This window comes from Odontesthes bonariensis, chromosome 18 (genome assembly GCF_027942865.1).
Source record: "Odontesthes bonariensis isolate fOdoBon6 chromosome 18, fOdoBon6.hap1, whole genome shotgun sequence".
Classification (NCBI taxonomy): domain Eukaryota; kingdom Metazoa; phylum Chordata; class Actinopteri; order Atheriniformes; family Atherinopsidae; genus Odontesthes; species Odontesthes bonariensis.
This window is the reverse complement of record NC_134523.1, coordinates 7,278,876-7,301,747: the sequence shown is the minus strand read 5'-3', so window position 1 is coordinate 7,301,747 and position 22,872 is coordinate 7,278,876. Positions and strand designations below refer to the sequence as shown.

General features: G+C 40.0%; 1 protein-coding gene across 1 annotated transcript in view; it reads right to left on the bottom strand.

Moving 5' to 3' along the window:
* The window catches only part of csmd2 (CUB and Sushi multiple domains 2), a 227,750-nt gene that overhangs the window by 198,868 nt on the left and 6,010 nt on the right, over window positions 1–22,872 (bottom strand). The window contains exon 2 of the mRNA XM_075449084.1: window positions 11,550–11,766. Coding sequence (XP_075305199.1) covers window positions 11,550–11,766 — 217 coding nt within the window. The remainder of the gene's footprint in view (window positions 1–11,549; window positions 11,767–22,872) is intronic.

The window sequence follows — 22,872 nt, the reverse complement described above, 5'->3', positions numbered from 1 at the left end:
GTGCGTAGGTTGGGTCAGTTACTTGAAAAGAGAGGCAACAAGATGAATCTGTTTTGGGTCGTTCGAGGACTGAGGCCACCACCGGGCCATTCCACACTGCACCAGGCAGTTTCACACCATTTCAGTCATCAAATCTGGAAAGACTCAAGTGGCAAGACTGCATCGTATCACAAATATGAAGTAACTTTCTAGTTTGGGTATCGTTTATACTGCCTTCAAAATACCATCCAACCTGTTCTACTGGGTGAGCAATGGTTCAGGATGGGAGTCGGTGCGTAATGTTCTGGATTTTTGACTATCAAGAAAACGTAAAGCTGTTTAAGTTCTTAGTCCCACCAAAAGCTTTTATACATGTGCCCAGAAAAAAAAAACAACAACAATACAGCTGATTAACACTCAATGGAGAGAATGAAGAGAATAAGAGATTTTAGAAATCACAGGGTAAATCTCAGATGTTGTTTTAAAGGTTGCTTGCGCCTCTCAGCAGCTTGGGAAAGGACCTTTTCCGTGTCAACATCAGAGTGAACAAAGGCAGAGCCATAAATAAATGATCGAGTTTGGTGTGGGAAAAAAACTTGATTCTTTACCTCCCCCCTGACCCAGTATCTTTGGGGAAAAAAAATTCATCCCAGCTGCATGAGCTGGATATGATGACCCAACATGATAATACTCTTGTTGCAAAATAAAAGCAAGCCTTTGCAGTCATGTTTGTATATCTTCCCTGCCTATTTTTTTGGCAGCATAGCAAACCCTTTTTGCGCATTAGTACTATGGGTGCAATTTTCAATGGTTCCAATCCTTTTTGGTGCTGCTCATGAATAATTATGTGAATGAGGAGGGTGTTTTTCTGCATGTGTAATGATGCATTCTGTGCAAAGCTTTAACTCTATAAACCATGGAGGGTTTTTTTTTCAAATACTTCCAAAATACGATGCTCTGAATCTATATTCAAAATTTCATGATCTGCACTACTTTCTCTCTTGATGTGATCTTCAGTTTCTCCCTTGCTCTGCAAAGCTATGCCACTAATAAAGCCCAGAAGAAGATCTGATTAGCCAGCAGGGCTAACGGGGACACATTGACCGATGGAGCGCCCAACCAATTCTATTGACTTTCTACCCATCGTTCTTCTTTCGCTCCTGTGGGAAGGATGATCAAAGAGCGGCAGAGAGAAGGAGACAGGCAGAAGGGAGAGGAGGAGAAGAAGGGTATAGTGGAGGTGTTATATGCATATGTGTGGTTGTGTCTGTGCTTGAGTGCACCAAAAAAAGCAATGGATCCAGAATTAGCTGCAGGCTCAAACAAACACTCGTCCTGTTTTTGTATACTGCAGATGAGTTCTGCTTTGTGCTCTCTTTTCTGCAGATCTCATCATTAATATTTTTGTCTTAATTATGTGCCTTTCTGGCTTGCATCCTGAAATAACATGTTCTAATTTGGTCTTCAGCGTCTCTGCACTGTACTGTGTGTAAATTCAGTTGACTCATTCCCATCATGAATCAGTGGCTGTATGTTTAAAGCAGGAACTGCATAGTTAACCTTTGATATTCCAGCGACTCCATAAGCCCAAGTGCAACTGGTCACATGCAACAAGTGTCTAATTACATGCCAAGAAAATCCTTTTGACACAGCATGCCTATCGTGCACATAAGTGTGTGTCTGTGCACAATATGGTGTGCTTGATCCATTATCAGGTTTCACAAGGTGTTTGGGTAACTAATTATATTGCTATGCACTGTGTCTCCCAAGGATGAACAAGGGGGGAAAAAAGGAAAGGGTAAAATCAAGGAAGAAAAACGTGACTGCAGTAACAAAGAGAGAGAGAAAAAAAAAGAGCAAAGGCAACACAGGCAGGAAAAAATATGCCAGGAGATTTGCTAAAGCTGGGAAACAAATGGTGCACAAGAAGAGTATCTGCGCTTCACAATCCCCTAGATTACAGCATAAGGGAATCTATATAGGACATGTGGTTATGGGTGAAAATACCAAAGTCTGTGTGCCACCCTACTGTTTTTCTATTTTTTCTGTCTTTCTGCAGAGCCGCATACAGCAACACTTAAAAAGTAGGAGTTTTGGAAAATTTGTACTTGGAAAGAGATCAGTTTGATAATATACTCCACAAACAAAATAATCAAAGAGCTGCCAAAATTTATTCAAATTCAAACTTATTATTGGCAAGGAATTCTTGAGCTTACTCTAGTGTTGAAAATGACTCTATTCTGGAAAGTTTTTAAGATCAAGACAAGTATGTTGAATCCACGCTGGTGAAAACAAGAGTCATTTTTGACATCACAAGCCGTGCAAGCAGCACAAGGTAAAGGTTTCAAACTACCTTTTGTTTTTGTTCTTCCTCTTCTTCTTCTTTACCAATTCATCTTCATCATCATAGTCCAAAATACTTGGCACTACTCAGAGACCTAAAGTTGGAATCATGTGCCAATAGGTGGATGAATATATTGATTACCTTCTCATAAAAAAGGTTGACTTTCACTGCATAATATAACAGTTCACCAAAACTCAAGATTCTGCTTAATCTTCCTTAATGTCTTTTGCAGACACACTCAGGCTTCAGAAAGCCATTCTAATAAGTCTGTAAGAAGCTTTTAATGTAAGTTTTTGTTTTGATCTTCGAGACCTCAATTTGATCCTCACCATTCCTGCCAAATTGCCATTTCTAAAATGAAATATAAACTTAGGGAATAGATGCTTGAAAATGCTTTGCTATATTCTTACAAACTCATCTGGCTTTGTTTTAAATGAATTGCTGCAATGAACCAACTGAAACTAAAGTTTGATGAGTTAGAGTACTTATAAAACTTTGAAATTTGAATTATCTGTCCCAGTTCAAATGGTAATTATCTTGTGCATCATGAGATTTTGAATAATGCTCTTTTCCTTCGTTACACTGAAACTGTATAAAACAAAAAATAGTTCACCTAAACAAATGCTGAGAAATTTGTCAAAATTGGTTGTAGAATTATAACTTACAGACACCAAACTAAGATAATTAGGATACTTAATGTTCCCTTTTGGAAGAATTTGACAGGAGGGTACGTTAAACAGTTGGTGAAACAGCTATAGCACAAATTGTTTGCAGTATTATGAGAAACAGTAAATTTGGGGCACAGATAATAAAGTGAATATTTCAGATAAATCCACTTGAGACATGCTCTCATTCATTAAGGATATTGAAAGTCATGTGATATGCATAATCATCTTGGAAAACAAAAAGCGTCTCATTCTTACAGCTTGATCAATTCAAAACTAGATAAATAAAGAAAAATTATGTCAGCATCGTGACAAGCTTTGCACTCCAGTGTGCTTGCACCCTTGCACGATGGTAAATCACGATGTGCTGCACGTGTTAAACCTGCTTTGTGTTCGTGAATGGCACTGTGCCTTAGGTATTGTAATCGAACATGATTTGTGACACGATTTGCATAAGCTGTCACACATATAAACAAAATGAATTCCTTGCTGAGGGAAAAGCAGAACATTCGCCTCCCACCACCTCTTTTCTGGAAAATGTTTTATCAGTTTCTATCATAAAATCGTTGGCTTTGTCTTAGTTTTGTCACATTATGTGCAATTTCTCTGTACCTAACACTCTCGATAAACCTGTCAAAAATTGCAACAAACCATTTAAACAGAAACACTGCTCATCAACCTGTGATCATTAACTTTTCCTCCACAGAACTATTGAGAACCATGATATTGACACAATCATAAAACCACAATATATCATCTTAAGTACTTTAAGTTCATTCTTATTTTCCAATCTTCCATTTCTGAGAACTCAAACTAAAATGTGAACAGGGAGTATTACATGAGCATTATTACACCTGTAGTTTTAATGAATTTTTTATCCGTGAAGGCTTAAATGGCTCAACTGGCTGGCCTCCAAACAATTTTTATTTTTTTTAAACTGATTGAAATTCGAACCAAATCAGAGTTGGGCTGAAACCAACAAAACTTTTTGAGAGTCACTCTGCCTATTTAATCTTAAATCTTAGCAGGAAAGTGTATTCTGTTAAGAACATTGATAAACCTTGGGATAGGGAGATCCTCAATAGCATTACACACAATGAGGAATGCCCAGGATGTGGGGTATAAATTCACAGGCTTCTAGTTGATTATTTCTCTAATCTGGGGTTACTGGGCCCAATAATTCTGCCTCGCACGTGAGCAGATGCCATAAATCTCTACATCGTTTCACTTTTTCCCAGCGAGGGATGATGAAAAACAAACTATCACTCTTCGTCCTGTTTTTAGCAGTCTGTCGTTAAAGCTGGCGTTGATAAGTGGCAGTCTTCCCATTAACAGCCAAGACTCAAAGGAGCCATAAATCCAAAAGTGTGTGTGCATGTGTGTACACGTGCGCTTGCACATGCCTGGGGGTGTGCAAAGGACATCCACAGCATCTACATATCCACGAAGAGTGCTTGTATTCAACATAGTTTAGATGCTTAATCATGAGTGCCACAGACTAATAAAACCACGCAGCCTTGAAGCCATATTTCTTAGGGACACAGAATCAAACACTCCACCTCCTCATTTAGGTATGTACTTTTTCACAGATGTCACACGATGTAAGCTCCTGCATCTCACGACGAACAGACAAAAAGGAAACGCGTGCGCGCACAAACACACATTAAACACATGCGCACGAGAACATTTACGCACCGGAGTCATTTTCCAAAGTACGTGTTGTGAGAGATTGATACTCAAGGCCTTTACTGTGGAAGAATTATTGCTACAGCAAGTGTTCAGGCAGGAGGTGCCATTGTGCGTCAGCCGCTCTCACCCTGACAGTGTGGCTCTTAACGAACGTGACTCATTGACTAAGTCATTCACACGTGCACTATGAGACATGGGAGGACTCTAACACATCGAATACGAGGCTGAATTAACAAAGGCAGCGCTAACTCAAAGTACTGTAGATAAACCTCTGAGAGATGACTATCATAAACTCAGAAGTGACAAAACTATACTATATAGCTGATCTCAAGCCAAATGTAAATACTATATAAGATAACCATACATTTTTATGGGCAACTGGAATAAGGTAAAACAAAACAAAACAAGAAGTTCATAGGAAGCAGGTAAGTCTGTATATCTCAAAAACTACCGGCACATGACTAACCGTTTTCCAGTGTGTGTGTGTGTGTGTGCTCATTTGATTAATATTTCAGTAAACCCAAATTTGGTTGACGCTAAATCAACTGGTATGTACACCAGATCTGCCTTTGAAAACACACACACGCACTTCTTCCACATGCCTCCACACACACACACACACACACACAAACGCTTCCAAATGAGCTCATATGGTGACACTCCAGCCTCACAGCACTGAAGGCTGACTGTTGTGTTAATGCCACTCCCAACACTATGCACTAGTGCTCCTTATTTAGGTCCAATCCCGCCCGTAGGCTGAAAATCTGTCCCTTCCACGCCTCCTCCTCCTCTCTCTGACTACCCCGCCCTTCTCAAAGTGCCAGGCCTTAAGCCCCTCAGCTCCGTCAGTCTATCAGCAAGAGGAAAGTATGTGGAGAGAGAAACCTTCACACACTCCAGCAGCTTTCCCGGTGCTGAGATGTACTCAGTGTTCCCTGACTGGCAGTTACAAGGTGAAATGTGACACAAAAGCGAGAGAAAGATAGCTTTTTTTCATACCAAGAAATGTGCAGTCTCGTACACACTGACAGCAAGTGAGCAGCGAGAGGTTCAGTGTCTTGCTTGCAGTCAAACTGACTGTTGTTTTAGTCATTGGATGCCCTCTCAGGCAACTGTGCCACAATACCACCAGCTCTGTTGAAACTAGGACATGGAGGTAACCGGTGCCAGGTGAAACACTTAACTTGTCATTTAAAAGCAAGGAAGAATAAAAAAGGGGCCACACCGGTGCTGAGCTTCAACTGAGCCACAATCCATGAAAACTCAACAGACCATTTTTCAGAATATGCCATGATTTATTTACTTTTCTATCTACTATTTCTATTCTACTTTTCAGGTAGCTGCTAATTTCCATACATTTTTGGTTCAAAGCAGAGACTTACAGAAACTATATGCTGGTAATCCATCACAGTACCAATTTCAGTCTCTAAGATTATACTTATGTTGCAATGTAGCTAGAAAACCTTTATTCAAATAATGCATTTATACATTTCCCTGCATCACAGAGCTGAGTGTTAAGAAGCTGCAGAAGTTGGAACTCTGTAAAATAATTTCCAGTGATAACATGAATATTGAACAAAGAACAATTTACAACAAATCTAAAGGTCACCTACGTTTCCAGGGATATGGTTTGGTAACTAGCTCTCAGGAAAGTATTCACTAAGAAATGTTGTTGTCTTTGAGCATAATTAGGTTTCCCAAGCATGGCCAACAACATGCAAATGATCTTTTCTTTCCACATAACACATGGTATTTTGTGAAGTGTTTTTTCAGGTTTGCAGATCCTTGCTATCATAAGGGTATGAGCTGGCTCTGTCTGCCTGGATGTAATAACGTCTACATCCACCATCTTAAACCCCAGGTTTTATGTCTGGATGAGCTGTTTTGCTTCATTTGGCTGTTCCTCCCTGTTATTTGGTTTGAGATATTTGACATATTCTAGTTTGGGAGTTTGGACATACATTCAGCTATAAGATAGCGGTCTGATATATGCCTTTTATATCGATTGTAATAATTTACAACTTCTTTTCTGAAAGACGGGAAATCAAAGGAAGGGTAAACAATCTGAGGCTATTGAGGAATGGTCTGAAGTGCTGCAGCAACAGAGTAACTTGCATGTGCATTTCTTCTTAAGTAACTGTGACTCATAATGCAATTGCACTCACAGGCACACTATATGGTGCATATAGTGTTCAAACAAACATATATGGCTGATTTGTCAGCTAAAATTATGTTGATAACCATCTTACTATCTCTGCTATGAAGAAAATGAAGAAAATGAAAGGAATGTCTAGATAAACAAATCTCAAGAAATGCAACTGTGTTGAAAAAGAAATGAAAGGTTATCATTTGAATATCAAGAGAAGAAATTCATTCATTTTTGATGACTACTCAAGATTAAAGGAAATATTCTAAGCCCAACAACCTATAATGGGTGGACATAAAAGAAAGAAACAAAGAAAAAAACAGCACACAGGGCACAAAATGGAGAGGAGGAAGAGGAGATAAGATATTAAAAAAACAGGTGAAAATGAAACGAGGGGTGTGAGAATGAAATTTAAGGAAGAGGGAGCAAGAAAGATGGAGGGGAAATTACTCCTGACACAAGTAGGAGATGAGAGCAAAGGGAGGAATGAATTATCAGATGTGCATCTTTGTGTGTGTGTGTGTGTGGAAATGTGTGCGTGTGTGAGGTGTCAGTTGGGGTGTTTGTCAGTGAAAATATACATGCCCGTTTTTTCAGACTGCTGCTTACTGGTGAGGAATGCTTCTAGCTGATTCCCATGCCTGTCTGAGCTCACTCAAAAGATAAAGTTTGAAATCTTCCTTTAAAAAATGAGAAACTCGTCATTTACACAGCACAAGCAAAATCTAAAGAGCACTGTTGTACCCTTCGTTGTGTTTCTCCGTCTCTTTCATTTGTGCATTTTCCTTTCTTCAGCTCCCTTTTCTCCCTTCTTTGTAGTTCATTCATCATTCTTTCTGTTCACGCTTTTTTCAAAGCCCATACTCAGAGAAGGAAGCTCTCTGTTCTGTCCTGCTGGAGCATACAACGAGACTCAGAGGTCCAGACAGGAGAAAGGCTTAGGAGGACAGAGCAAAAGCAATCCATAATGGATTTTCTTCTGTCTATCATTTGCTTTCTGCGGAAAGATGCAGTGGAGGCACAACTGCCGCAAAATGAGAGAAGCAGTGAGGAGATGGGGCAGCAGAGGTGAGGGAAACTCAACAGGGAGAAACACTGAAACCAGTGTTAGTGGCAAAACACTTCAGAATATTGTTCTCATTTTTCTCAAGAGAGCTTATGTGCTCTGCAAGACTGAGATCATAACAGAATGTGACAGGAATTGAAAGCATTTGATGGAGCTACAACTGATAAAATGGAAAAACTCCCTAATTAAGCTATGATGTCCTACAGTGTAGGAAAAACAGCATCGATGAGCAGCAGTTCATTTCCTTTAACTGTAACTGTAGTCAATACAAATAGAAGTCAGAAGTCAGATGGTAAACTCTCCAAAGAATTCTTTAAAATTTTGAAAAAGTTTGCGTATTCATTTATCACAAACAGTAGGTGTAAACAGTGCAATGATTTATATTCAACAGCTTCAGCATCAAGCAGTGAGTGAATATGCTGAGCCCAAAACAAAATGTTTCTAAGAGCTCAGCTTAAAATATCGTCAGTTAGAGCTACCAGATACAAATCAATCATGCTTGTATCATGCTAAAATTGCTTTTTTAAAATCACTAATTCTTCCATTTATTTTGGTATTGTTAACCCTCTCTCTATTTTTTCCAGCCACACTTCATTTATACTTCAAATCGCAGTTGTTCTCTTGTTTTGAAAAGAAAATTCAAATATGTAAACACTCTAAAACTAACTTTATCTTTCCTGTGAAACATTACTTGCATGATGTAAAATATATTGAACATCAGTTGTTAATTGACAATACAGATAATTTTGTTATAGGACAGCTGCATTTATTTCTATTATTTCTGAGTTTCTTGTTGCTTTAGATGCACAACAATTAATCATACATTCACAAACTCATAAATTAAAGTCATTGCTCTGTGGATTAAACTGGACTCTGAAAGTCCATAGCTTACTTTCCAGGTGACAACACCCCCAGCTCCGCTCAGTACAACCTCCACTGAGAGTGCAATCTCTCTGTCCTGCCAGACCCCTAAGGACAGAGGTCACGTTCCTTCGCCTGCAACCCCTCTCCCTCCAGGCTCCTCTCCACAAGCACAGAGAACAAAAGGCTTGCTAACCTCAGCTCACTTGCTCTCAAATCCTTCAGGATAGGCATGGTCTGCCAGTGGCCCCGATCCCTCTCTGTCTCTCTCTTGCAGGAGCAACACAAAAACCTGAATGGACCCCTCCGCAGCTGACCAAGCCAAAGCGATTGTACGTAGAGTGTAGTCCACAAAGAGATGACCTAGAGTTAGTTTGATTGCTAACTCCACCAAGAGCAGAAGAAGCGACCAGAATCCTTCGAGCAAACACAAATAATTTACAGCAAAGACTTGTTCGTAACTGGACGTAGGACCATTTACAACACTTTTCTTTGGGGACTGAACCCTTTCCATGGACTGTGGTAACACACTGGGCACACTTTGAATCTCCCGCTCTGCATTATCTCTCTGTCCAGTTAGCATGTGGGCTACATGTCCACTTTTTTTGTAGCTTCTCTGACTAACATGACCATATGGTCACAGCTGCCATCTTGTGCCCTCACCATTACATGATCACAGCCACCATTTTGTCTAATGGTCTTTCCCTCTTCTCCCATACACATGTCCACACACTCAGACTAATGGTCGGTCTCCCATAGCTTATTTATTGTGAGGTAGATAAGACAATAGAGTTTATTGATTAAAGGACCTTTGATTTAATAATTGTGCCAACTTTAATAAATTCTATTGTGCTATTTCAAAGGAGAAGTTGTCTGTGGTCATTGTGTATGTTCACTGTGATAACTGCTGGTTGTGAAGGTTGTGATTTTAATTGTTGGCTTCTGAATTTTGTCAGTGGTGCCTCGTAGAAAGTAAATTGCAATAATAATTTTATTGAAGATTAATAGCCATCCTTCTCCTCATTGTTTGCTAATAACAAAGCCAGCTCCTGCTCGATCCCCAACAACTCACGGAGTATTATATTGGATTACTATCTACACTAAAATCTTATAATCAATATAGTCAGTGTGTTGCCTCCAGATTGAGTTCTGACCACTTAAAACCCCAAGAATTTACTTTTAAAAAAGATCTTTAAATTTAAACCTGGCCTGCATTGTGGTATGGTGGTTAGCACTGTCTCCTCACAGCAAGAGGGTTCCTTGTTCGAATTGCAGTTTGGACCTTTCTGTGTGGAGTTTGCATGTTCCCCCCTGTGTATGCGTAGGTTCTCTCCAGGTACTCCGGCTTCCTCCTACCTCCCAAAAACATACATGTCAGGTTAATTGGTGTCTCCAAATTGAGTCCAGGAGTGAGTATGAGCGTGCATGGTTGTTTGCCTCATTTTCCTCTGTGTGGCCTAGTGATGGACTGGCGACCTGTCCAGGGTGTATCCTGTCTCTTGTCCAATGACATCTGGGATAGGCTCTGACCCGCGAGATTGAATAAGACTAAGTGGGTATAGAAAATTGATGGATGGATGGAATTTCAATTATTTTATTTGATATCCCAATCAGTTTGGTCCATTTTCACTATAGAAGACAATTAATATTATCAACATCAAGAGAGACTTTTAGATTTCAAGCTCCCTTTCAGAAATGTACAAATATTCACAGTTCATTTTCATGAAAGTAAAATCAATTTGTATCACCTGCACAAAGCTAAACTCTGAAATAAAAATGTATTAATCTAATGAATAAATACCTTGAGACCTATGACTGATGCATGCCATACTCCACATTTGGTATTCCCAAACACTGACACAGTACTAATATCTTCCACACATGGTCTGTTTTTAAAGTTTCAGAACTGTACCTTTTGTCTCGTACTTGTCCTCTTTTTTCAATGATTGGTTTTGGATAATATGTAAACTTACACGGCAGTCCAGAATACGAATGTGCAACAGTACAAAGTCTAACCGTTTCAAGATAAAGGCTTAAGAATAGCAAATCTTCTACTCGTTATGTGCTACAGAATTGTAATATATACCTACTTCTACCTAATCTTGCAAAAAGTCTACATTCAGCATTACGTGACACTGTCACGCATGCACACAAATAGTAAATTTATAATATCAAGCCTCTAAAAACATTTACATGACTACATTTTACTTTTTAAATTGTAATAACAAAACTGATTTTAAAAAAACTGATAGATAGGCACAAAGATAACATGTTTAAAAATGCTTAAACGACAGGACATACATAGGTGGTGTATCACTACAGGCTGTCATGCTGAATGTCAGCGTGAGCTCAATCCTGAGCATGAATGTGAGCTTTTCTACTTTAAAAAGTAGGAAACAAACACAAACACTTAAGGCTCAGGCATTTGGCTTCAATATTTATAATTACATAATGCTAAAATGATGCCTGTAAGAGGATGAGAGTGTTGATTCACAGATGATTTGCCTGCATCTTCACACCCAAATAAGCTTTGTTTCACATTGCTTGTAGCTGTGAGGCAGAATCCCAGTGAATCACCTTGGATACTGTCACAGTGTCCTCAGTCACTTTGGCATTAGTCACCGAAAATCTGCTCATGCATCACTAATATGTCATTAGTTTCGCCTCTCTTTCGGTACCTACGTCCAGCAATACCTTAAACTCCAAACATACTGCATCCTGTAACTATAAATGACCAGCACACTCTTAAAGCTGGGATGAAACACTACCGCACCAAAAAGACTTTTATATCATATTTACCTTGTCCGTAGGTTCCCAGGGCTGGGTGGCCCATCATATACAGACAAGATGTCAAAATCCTCCTCCAGGGCGAAGCCTTGAAACACCAGCTGTATCCGGTTGTGCTCCGCTGCCACAATGACCCATGTACAGTTGGCATAGTTAGGATAACCATAAGGGTATCCAGGGCTCTCTATTGTCCCATTGGGACTATGTAGTGTGTAGCTGCAGTTCTGAGCTGTGAAGACAAAACAAAACAAAACTGGCATTTATTAAAAGGCTGAAGGGCATGTCAGAAGAGAGCTCACGTTTTCTGTTTTTTTTTAAACTTTTTTTTAACTTAACAACTATATCCAAGAAAGGAAATTACGCAAATTTATACATAAATTTATACATAAACACAAACACACACACACACATACATAAATGCACACCCATATTCAAGCAGTTTGCACCAAGTGCTGCAACATCCATTATCGCCTACAGCGTGCAGCATAAGCCATTAATATTGTAGTGCTAAATGGCTCACCCTCTCCCAGCTTTCCCCACCTTTACCACTTCCATCATCACACACATGTTCACTTATCGGCCCTTCCACCATATTAGCAATAGGTTCCCATGTTAATACACGACATAGCTGGAGAGGAGAAGACGAAGGGATGGGAGGGGGAGGAGGAGACATGGAGAGACTCACTTGAGTGCTGCATTAATTGAACTCATCTTGCATTTTTTCCCCGCAGTCGCTTAAACAGCCTTTAATCTCAGATTTAAAGTGTGTGTGTATGTTGCCTTCTATCAGTATAGACTCGGGGTGGATGTGTGAAGTGCGAGCTATGTGTCTGAACAATTTCAGTCCCCAAGCTAAATGACTCAGTGTTCAACTGATCTGAGCATGGACAAGACTTTTAATATTAGGATTTAGCGTGGTGGGGAATGATGTGCGATTGTGCACACTGTATCTTGAGCAGCTCTCTCTGGCGGGCGAGTTTGAAAAGTTAATGCACAAATGAATATGCCTCCATAGATAACATTCTGTAATTGATGGCTAACTGATTAGATCTCATACTTTGGTTATCTCCTCCAAGCAAAACAGAATAAAGTGAGATTAATTTTTAATATCCCAGACAGCAAACTGTGAGCAGTCGGCTGTCAGTTTACCACTGACAGGTGACAAGAGAATACAATCTGATTATGTGAGACTGACAGCAGGAGTTTTTCATGCTCATACAAGTATTAGAAAGTGGGTCTGTGCAAATAAATACCTTCATGCATGTTATTTATACAAATTAAACATTTTTCTTTTGTTGCTTCGGCTACTAACGAGAATCATAATGTAGCCCGATTATAACCTAATTTGGGGAGTATAATTGGAGGACATCTGTTACTACATCGCTCACATTACTCAACAACAATTTCAGTAGACCTGCCTTTTTTGTGTGTGTGTGTGTGTGTTTTTTTTTTTTACCTATAGCCCCATCTAGGTAAATCTTTGCAATAAATCAGTGCATAGAAATGAGGTATCGCAACAACCCAAGAGCCTTAAAACAGGACATAAAAAGGAACCTTGAGAGAACAAAGCACAGCTTTACAGATTTTTGTTCTGCTTTGTGTGCAGTCTCTGATGGGTAGAATGATCCCAAAGCTCGAAATCCATCAAAACTTTCAGTCTGGAATATGCCTCATGACTGGGAAGCCTGCATGAATTTACAGGAAATAAGGCACAGAGCATGAAGAAGAGATAACAGAAATAAATAAAGAGGAAAAAAGAGGATAAAAAAAGGACAAAAAAATTAAACACGGACATGGATAATCCCTGGTTAACAGGACTAACGAGTGCTGCATTTGTTTTCACAGCTTTAATCAAGGCTTTATGGTTTCAGGGGTGCCACTTTTTTTCTTTTTTTTATGAATCCTGAACTGCAGCTGGAAAACATAATGTGATACACACGCCCAACCCAATACACACAAACATGCATATCCAATAGCAGCTTAGGGTTGCAGGTAGAGCAGAAAAATGGTAATCACAATATATTTCTGGAGGGATGGAAGGTGAAAAGTGGAAAATGATTCAGATCTAGCTTGTCAGTGTGGCATCAGCAGCAGCAGAGGGATAATAGCATCTAGAGTCAAAGTATATCCATCATGCCGCTGTTGACTCCCAGGGGCCTGTCTCAGCAAAAAGCAGGAAGCAGCCTCTCAGCCTTCACTTTCCAGTGCTTCGTATGTGCTTGACCTCCTCCAAAAGATGCTAATGATGAGCACTTGAACCCTGACAACTTGAATATATTCAAGCTCTGCTCACTGCACTGTTAGAAATCTTAGGGATGTGAAACCATGTAAAAGTTAAAGAGTAGGTAATTATGACCAAAGTTCTCCCCAGATGTCTGAAAATAACTGAGCATTGCAGTGTGTAATCCTGTTGTTTCCCTTTGTGTGTACTCTCAGCCCACATCTTTAACCAGAGATGAGAGAGAAACACAAAAAAAGATTAAAACGAGAGCTGTCTCCAGCTTATTTTTCATTGAAGACTTTGAATTGGCTCAGCAAGTGGGCATCCACCCTCCCAATTACCATCAGGTCAATACTAATATCCAGGTAAAGCCCCACATCCTCCTCTGCTACCTGATTTTCATACATGCAGCTTGGTCAATAATCCCCTCATCATCTCCTTCATTATAAGGCCTCTGTCAGACAAATGCCAATCAATGGCTCATACAGCGGTCTGATGGCAAAGCCTGATCCGGGGCAGGGTAGACTGTGAAGCTTCTGGATAATGAGCTAGGGTAAGTATATTGGACATTACAACAAAACAATACAAGGGAGATCAAAGCAGCTGAGCTATTAATCAGTTTCAAGATGAAATTGAAATACTGGCAAAAATACATGATCTTCCAGTGCCTCTTGGGATGCAGCTTGAAATTGAAAAAAGAAACCATTGAGAGAGAATGTTTTGCGACTACATAAAGGCTTATCATAAAGTTAGGGTGTGTGTGTTTGTATGTGTTGTACCTGGATAGAACAAGCAGTGCATGTAAGTATGTGACAGGTGATCAACAAGGCAGGAACTGTGCCTCTATGCTTTTTGGAACAATTAAGGCAGGCAAAAAAAAGAGAAGAAAATTAAAAAGATGAAAAAAATACCATCATGGACAATAAGTTAATTGAGTGTGCCAGAGCTTGGCTGAATGTTATTTTAAAGTGTGAGCACCTGTGCCAAGTTGCCAGCTCTTAAATCGATAAAGATGCACACAATCTGGGATAAAAGACTAGGAAGGAGCAATTGGAGAGGTTGCTTTTTTTTGGCTGCAGCCACAAAACCTTTTTGTCCTTGCTTTGAGATGTGCAGGACTGGGTTAACGAAAACAGACACATCAAAGTTCACTTGAAATGCTTTCATGAGTTCATTAAGGACCCGTTTACAGAATCAACTAGTTTGGTTTTCATGTTACAGAGTGATGGCAAGAATTCTTGCATTATGTTTTCGCTGCACATAGCAAGTCATTTTGTTTTACAGTCAATGCACAACAGCTTGAAAAATAGTCCATCACCATAAGATGCAAGTGAGGTTAACCAAGGCTCTGTACCTCTCTCTGTTCTTTGAAAGCCCAAAGCCTTTGATTAAGTAGATCCTTCACTTGCGGCTCGGTTGAATTATTTAAGCCTCGCCTTTGGTGCATTATGAAATTAGCTGCTGGGAGCTGGTGACCTACTCTGAAGTTCCTCAGTGTAAATCTGTAGGAAAGAGCCCATCCAGCAGTTGACCCGACTGACAAACCATAAAGCCCCCATAAACAGACTGCTGGCCATGCTGTTTTAGCCCTGCTAGACCACCAGCAAAGTAGGGGGTCATGTTTTATCAGCTTGTGTAAGTTCAGGTGTCCCATTCTGAATATGGAAAAGGGGCATAAGTGCTGGTTCAGCCATTAAGAAAATTGCTATCTTGTTTTAGTGGTGAATGTATTTTATCCCACAGCATGTTTTTTTGGGAACTGTTTACATTGGCTCGTTCTGGAATGTTAACTATGCTTGATGTCTGTGGATGTTCAACAGATTTGCTGTCCAGTGCTTATCCCACAGTGCCACTGGCAGCATCAGCTTGGCACTAACCATCTCCAGTCTGCCAAATGAGTGTACAGGGAGAGGTGTGACCTTGCTAAGGCAGCACTCCAGGTTTTTACCTGTGTGTGCATGTGTGCGTGTGTGTGGTTGTGTGTGGCAGCTATTGTTTGTTTTGCTGGGGCAGTTGTTTAGAAGCGGGCGTACAGAGCTGCGGTAGTGCTCTGTGACAGTTTGATAAATCGATGGTCACTGTGCTGCACTCGGGCAGGACAGCAGCCTCTAAGAGTGGAGGAAGGAGACAGGAAGGGACCCAAGGAGAGCGAGACGGATGGCACTGAGGTTGAAAGGGGCAGACAGAAACAGAGCAGGCTGTAAGAGTATATGGCCATGTCGGTGAATGGATTCAGAAGATCTGATGTGCGTAATAGAAGAGGCTAAAGTAAAGGAAAGAAAAGGAGCGAGGAATGTAAAAAAATGTGACAAAGTACGTGTCACATCAACAAGAGAAAGAGCAACAACCAGTGAGGGTGACTGAGTTGGAAAGAGCTGGAAGGCTATATATGGAGAGGAGACATTTTTAACCTATTTTGCTGAGGTTACAGACAGCAGGTGTGACATTCACAGCAAGATAGTGCTTTATCTGCACAGTTAGCAAAACCTAGAGGTCTATTTAACACGAAACTTCTGGAGGATGTGTGCATAATATGGATATGTGTGTTAAGCAAGGGTGCATACATGAACATATAGGTGTGTGTCAGCTGTCTGTACATGTGTGAGTGTAATTCTCATAAACTGGAAAGGTACTTTGTCTAATACATGTGTGTAACTAACCTGCTAAGACTTTTCATCATATCAAACATGATCCCAACATCATAGTGTAACTAAACAATACTAGCAAGATACCAGTGATAATCTATTTTCTGGTTTTTTTTTCTCTCCTGTTTCTTTATCCATCCCATTCTCTGTCTTGTCTGCTCATCTATGATTCAAGTTTGCCTTTGGACAAAAGGCAAAGACGCAGAGACCGGCCTGTTCTTGCTGTCAGAGACAGAAGTGCCTTGTTTCTTACACCGTTTGAGATGAAAACAATGAAAGAAGTTGGCATTTCAGCATTTTTCATGGACACAAAATAGGTGTGGTGTTGTCAGCAACTGTAAACCTGCAGCCTAAAAACGATGAAGGAATTATTAAAATTACAAATTAGTTCAACAGGAAGTTGTTTTTGCTGCAGTTGTTACCATAACCCATACAATTTATCCTATGAAACCTCAGGCACAAGACCGTGCACTTAACCACTTAAACTGAGACGTTATTGCAAAGAGCTAAAAACAGTGTGTTCAGCTCTTTTTTTATTCTCAAGAAAGAAAAAAAGAAACATAAAGAATTCATACATGCGGTCCATAGGGGGCAATATCCATAGGAAATAACTATCCTGTTTGAGCAGATGTGAAATAATTTCCAACCTAATAAGCGTGTCCCTTTGGGTTTATAGAGCAACAACAAAGCCATCCACTATCACATACAACCTACCCCATGAGTAAACTTCCAACAACCAAATGTTTGGTTTGTGTGTATGCCAGTAACTGCCTCCCTGGTGGGAAGATAAACCCTTCCGCCCCATAGATCCTCTCAGCACAACTATTTGTCTCTTGATGTGTCAGCGCAAATGCGCGCCTTGACCGCATCATAACCGAATTAACCTCGAGATGGCCGCCATTAAGATGGAAATGGGCAAGCTTAGCCATCCTGCTTCCCTCCATGCATTAGGCTAATGTGCTGACTATGACGACACCACTTGCTATTACAGACAAACCAAATGCAGTGGAAGTTGCTGGTGATTGGCTTGGTCCCCCTTTTTCCCATTTCCAGAGGTTTTTTCCACTGGGCTGAACTAAAAAGATTATTTCTTGATGTAAAATGGGTAGAAAATTGGAGAATGTAATGTATTTCTATAATGGTGCACTTTCAAAGTTAGAAATGACCTCTTGCATAATTGTACCGAGTAACATGCAGTAACGATTTCTGTAAACAAATACAGAGCAGACACAAACAAACGCATATGCAAATAGATTCACAGTACATAAGGGAACACGCTTCCATACTATACTGTCCTGACAGTACAGTTGTCCCAGTTGTGGCATCCGCAGGCTCTGGCATTTCTTTCAAGGATCTGTTGATGCCTATGGCAACACAACGTTAATACACACACACGCACACAAACAAACTGAAAAAAACATTGCCAAGGAAACATGGCTTGAAGGTGAAACGTGTGGGGTAAAAAATTAAACAACACCCACTTGCAAAGTTTAACCCAAAGATCAAGGCTTCGAAGACAGAAGCTGGATGCTGAAACACTGAGGAGGCATGCAGAAATGCACATTTGCATGGATGTATGCACACATTCCTGCCTGTTATCAGGGCTGGAAAAAAAGAAGCACAATGAAGCATGTGTTCTCTCAAACAGAGAGGAAGAGAAGGGGGGAGCAAGGCAGTTCCTCCCAGCTGGGTCATATTTAACCAGCAGTGCTATCATGCCAGCCAGAAGGACCTGCACAACAACCACTCACTCAAAAACCAAAGCCCCTATTCCTTAAACTACACAGGACATCCACCCAGTTCAAATACTGATCCAATATACATGAAGTAATGGGGTATGCTGCAGTTTATGTAATGCATTTAAATAAAAACATGGTAAGTTGGTATTGCTGTGAACAAAAGAGCCCCTCAACAACCCACACACTGGTTTCAACTTAATCAATACAAAATAGCCCATTCAGAGTCAACAACATGTTATACGTGTGGCTGTAGGTGTGTTTTCATGGTTGTGTTTTCACTGGCATATCTATTGATGAGGAAAAAGTGAGTAAAAAGAAAGGAGTGTGTGCAGGCTCGTTCGGACGTTGTGTGTTGTTCCCATGACAACAGCATAACAGGAGCGCACAGAAAGCAATCCTCTATTTTTTATTGTTACTTAAGTCCACTTTATGTGCGACTTTAACACCACTCACACCCCCACACAGGTGTTACAACACCTCAGTTAAAAAAATACTGGCATGCACACACACAAATAGATACATGCTTCCTGGAAGCTGGGCAACAAAAGCAAAATGATATGTGACATTGACATGTGAAACAGTGAAAGTCAATTATCAACTCATTTTCATTCTTCTCACAAGCAAGAGCCCGACTCTTTGAATCACATTAGAGTCTGCCCTAAACTCGCTACACGTAACCTACCGTGTCATTGCACCAAAATTATAGCAGAAATAAGAGAATAATTTTCTTCTGGACAAACATGTTGATTGGTGTTTGAGTGAGTGTTAGTGAGAGGGCATTTGTGAACATGCGCTCCTGTTTCTGGAGTATGTATTCAACCAGAGAGGAAGTGCTGATCCAAAGGTCAGGGCATGACTGTCCAAACAGGACAATTCCATTTATCACAAGGAGATGGGTGAGCAGACAATCAATCAGACTCACTTCTAACTGTGGTCCTCTTTAACCTTTTAACTCAGATCTAACACCATGCCCCAATAGAAGGCTTAAGTGTCAACTCTTGACCAAAGTCACAATTAATAGGCTTCACCTTTTATTCAGTCGTAACTGTAACTGTATTTGGAACCTTTTATTTACAATGTTTCTGTGTACATTAAAGTTAAATACTTGTTGCTTGTTTTCAAGATGTTACCAAGATGATGAGAAAGAAAGATAAAAGGTAATTAACACAGAAAATGTAGTTGATAACAATATCAAATAATTTTCTTAAAATTATTCAGAAGCATGATTGCATCTGATATCAACTAAAATGCTCCTCTGTCTTATTTAATATCCTTGGATTTATGTATTTTATACGTGGTTCTATAGCCCAAATTAAAGGTAAAAGATAATAAAACAAAAACAAAATACAGTTATTTTCAGACATTGGTTCCATCTTCTAACATGGCTTTATGACATTTTTTGCCTATCCTGCTTGCTTGTTTGTTTCATTTTTTGAGGTTCAGTTCTGCAATCTGTCTGGATATACTCTCCTCTTACTTATCCTCATTAGGAATTTATTTCCTCTGTGGCGGCCAAACACGTAACATTAGCCAAGAGACAAGTGCAGTAACATTAGGTTAAACCGTGTTGGACACCAGATACTCTGAGCGAGATCAACACCAACACACACAAACACATTAGACAAATAGATTGCTAAAACTAACCAACCTAAAAAATCTTTGGCTACAAACAACTTCCGTACACTGTATTATTAATCAACTGCTTAACACTCTTGGAAAGTCAGATGAGAACGATCAGTAGGTTTGCCATTGCTGTGTTGTTGCCAGGCAACCAGCGAGCACTACTGGAAAATGATGGTGATAAATAGTCCAACACTCACTACATACATTCCCCTTGTAAAGCAGCAACCTTTAATTTTCACACTCCAGCTTTTGTATGGATTAAACAAGGCACATATAGTCTGATAGTAAGTAAGATTTTATGGTGCCTGTAGGTGGAGTCTATCCTCAGACAGAGTCTGTCTAGCTGTATCAGCATTGACCATATGCCTTGCTAACCAGCTACTATTGCTGGCTCATGTTTACACCTAGATTTACAGCGCAGATATGGAAGTGTTGACAGTCCTGTCAGTTGAATCTTGGTTCTGAAAGCTATGCGTTTCCCAAAATGTTGACCTGTTGATTTGGGTAATCCAAACTCAGCAGCCCCTACTTGATCACCCTTTTTTTTTTTTTTAGCATTTATCAATGGAAAAATATAAAACACTTTTTATGTTTGACCCATAACTAATTTACCTTTACAATTACCTTTAATTGTGATCTCATACTACTGACGATTACATCTATGCTTTTGTAAGGATCCCCTCACAAATGAGATGACGCAGCTCAAGGGGCTATTCTTGAAATAAACAAATATCTTGCGTCAATTTGTTAGATGTTTTTTTCTGCTGAGCCTCCAAAGTAGCAACAGATGTATGTGAATGTAAGTAACTGTACATAACTGAACCCTGTCTCTAATTCTATTTTATTAAAAAAATTGTCATCAGCAACTCTTATCTAAACTCTTCAAAACATAACAAGGTTCCAATTAGCACTGATCACAATATAAAAATCCCACCAAACAGTGCTCATCTTAATCCAAAATCTAAACTTGTGCAAGTCTCAAAATAGACCTTACAAGTGTAGGAGTATAAATCACTCCCACACACACACACTCACTGCCGCTCCCACATGATGACTCTACCTCATTCCCAGAAAAAGACCACTGACAGATTGCCTATATGTTGAATAGTGAGAAAAGCAGTATGGGCAAGAAAAAGAGAAGGACAAGGACAAGATGCCTCCTGCCCCAGGATCTAATCTTCAGTGTCTGGGATCACTGATATCTGATAACAGCAGTGTAAATCAAGAAGCTAAAGAAATCCCTGCCTTAGCTTTGTGTTTGCACAAGACAGACAGGGCACAGGGTCTGGCTCTCACTTTTCGAGGACTTAGAGTAGCTAGTGTAAGTTGCTGTGTCTGTGACATTTCCTGCCTCACGGCTGCTGTATACCAACTAGCATGTGTGGGCTGCTACTACAAGCAAACTCTTCCAATGTTTTCTTTGTTTCTGAGTTAAAAAAAAAAAAACAGTTAGGCACTTAGCCATAAACCCTTTGCTCACTAACCAGTATCCTTAATGGAGCTCTGCTGCTGAAATGCTATACTAGAGGACGTTTAAGAAAAAGGCCCACGGGAGTTTGTTGCAGCCTGTGAATGTGAAGCAACAGCACTGCCAAAACAGAGCAACACTGCTCTATTTTTTTTTCCATGGATAAGAAAAGCAGCCAAAAACACATTTATTACTTCATTGCTTTACTCGGGAACATGTTGAGACTCATACTTAAAGTATTTCTCCCCTAAGATTTTCTCAGCTTGTGTTAGACTTCAAGTATTGACTTTACAAACAGAGCCCGCAGATTTAAGATTACTTTGGTTCATGTGTCTGGATAATATCTCTCGAAAACCAGTTCTTTAAAAAAAGCCAAATTGGCAAGTCAAATTTCAATACAAATGTTAAATTGGAGACATTTTGTTATCATTTGAATTTGATTATACTCTTCATTTTGTTGTGTGTCACTTTAATCAAGAATCTTTTTTCTTTTTAAGAGGGGAGTCCGTGTATGTTCACTAATCCATGTTTGCGAGTGTGTGAGTAAATGTGTAGCTGTGATTACTGACGAAGCATAGTGACAGAACTCTGGCCATCTGGAGACAGATGACGGTATGAATCACCAGGGAGGATGATGAAGGAGGAACGGGAGGTGGGGGGATGGCGGGATGGAGGGTGGATTGAGAGACAAGTTACAAAGAAAAAAAAAGACAGAGGAGCTGGCTGACACATCAGCAAGTGGACGGGTAAATAACAATGCTCACGAGGATCAAGCATTTATATAATTCGAAAAACAGCATAGGTGCTCAGATGCTGATGAGGAAGTAAGCCCTCTCAGCTGCTTAGAGCTAATCACCCATCTCCAACAATTGTCTCCTTTCTTTAAAGGTGCCATGGCATGAAAATAAATGGGGGCTTTTATTTATTTTTATAGGCTTTAGTGGTCCCCTAATACTGTATCTGAGTTTTTTCCCCCAAAATTCTGCCTTGGTGCAGAATTACAGCCAGTCCCAAAAATGAGCTTTCCTTAGGATCCTCAGAATGAGCTGTTTAGGGTCTGCAGCTTTAAATGCAAAGTAGGAGGAGAAAGGCGGGGCAAAGATTGCTCTGGTTTGCAAAGATGCGTAGTGCTAGTCATTTCAATCAGGGGAAAGGCAGATATTGTGCGCGCCATAACACCAACAGAAGGACGGCTATCAAAACAACAAATAAGTACACAACACTCGCGTTACAGTAAATGAGGTGTCCACTCGCATACCTCATGCTATTTACCGTTACATTAGCGACAGTGACTGAGCTATTAGCTGCAGAGCTAACGACACAGACAGACTGACCGTTTTGACTCTGGAACCATGAATGAATCATTATCCTGATGAAATGCACTGAATTTGCGGATTCATTGTTCTTCAGGAAGCTTGAAGTAGGGGGTTTTGGTCTAAAATGAGCGAGCTAACCATCTCATGGGCATGCAAACACCTCCAACTGCCCAGTTGGCAGAGATAAGAGCTTGCAGATGCTATTAGCTGCATAGCTAACGATACAAACCCTTTCTTGTGGTAACAAGCTATGTAACTATACTGTACATACAGGAAAGCAACACAATTATAAACCGTTAAATTACTTACTCTCGGGAATGAGA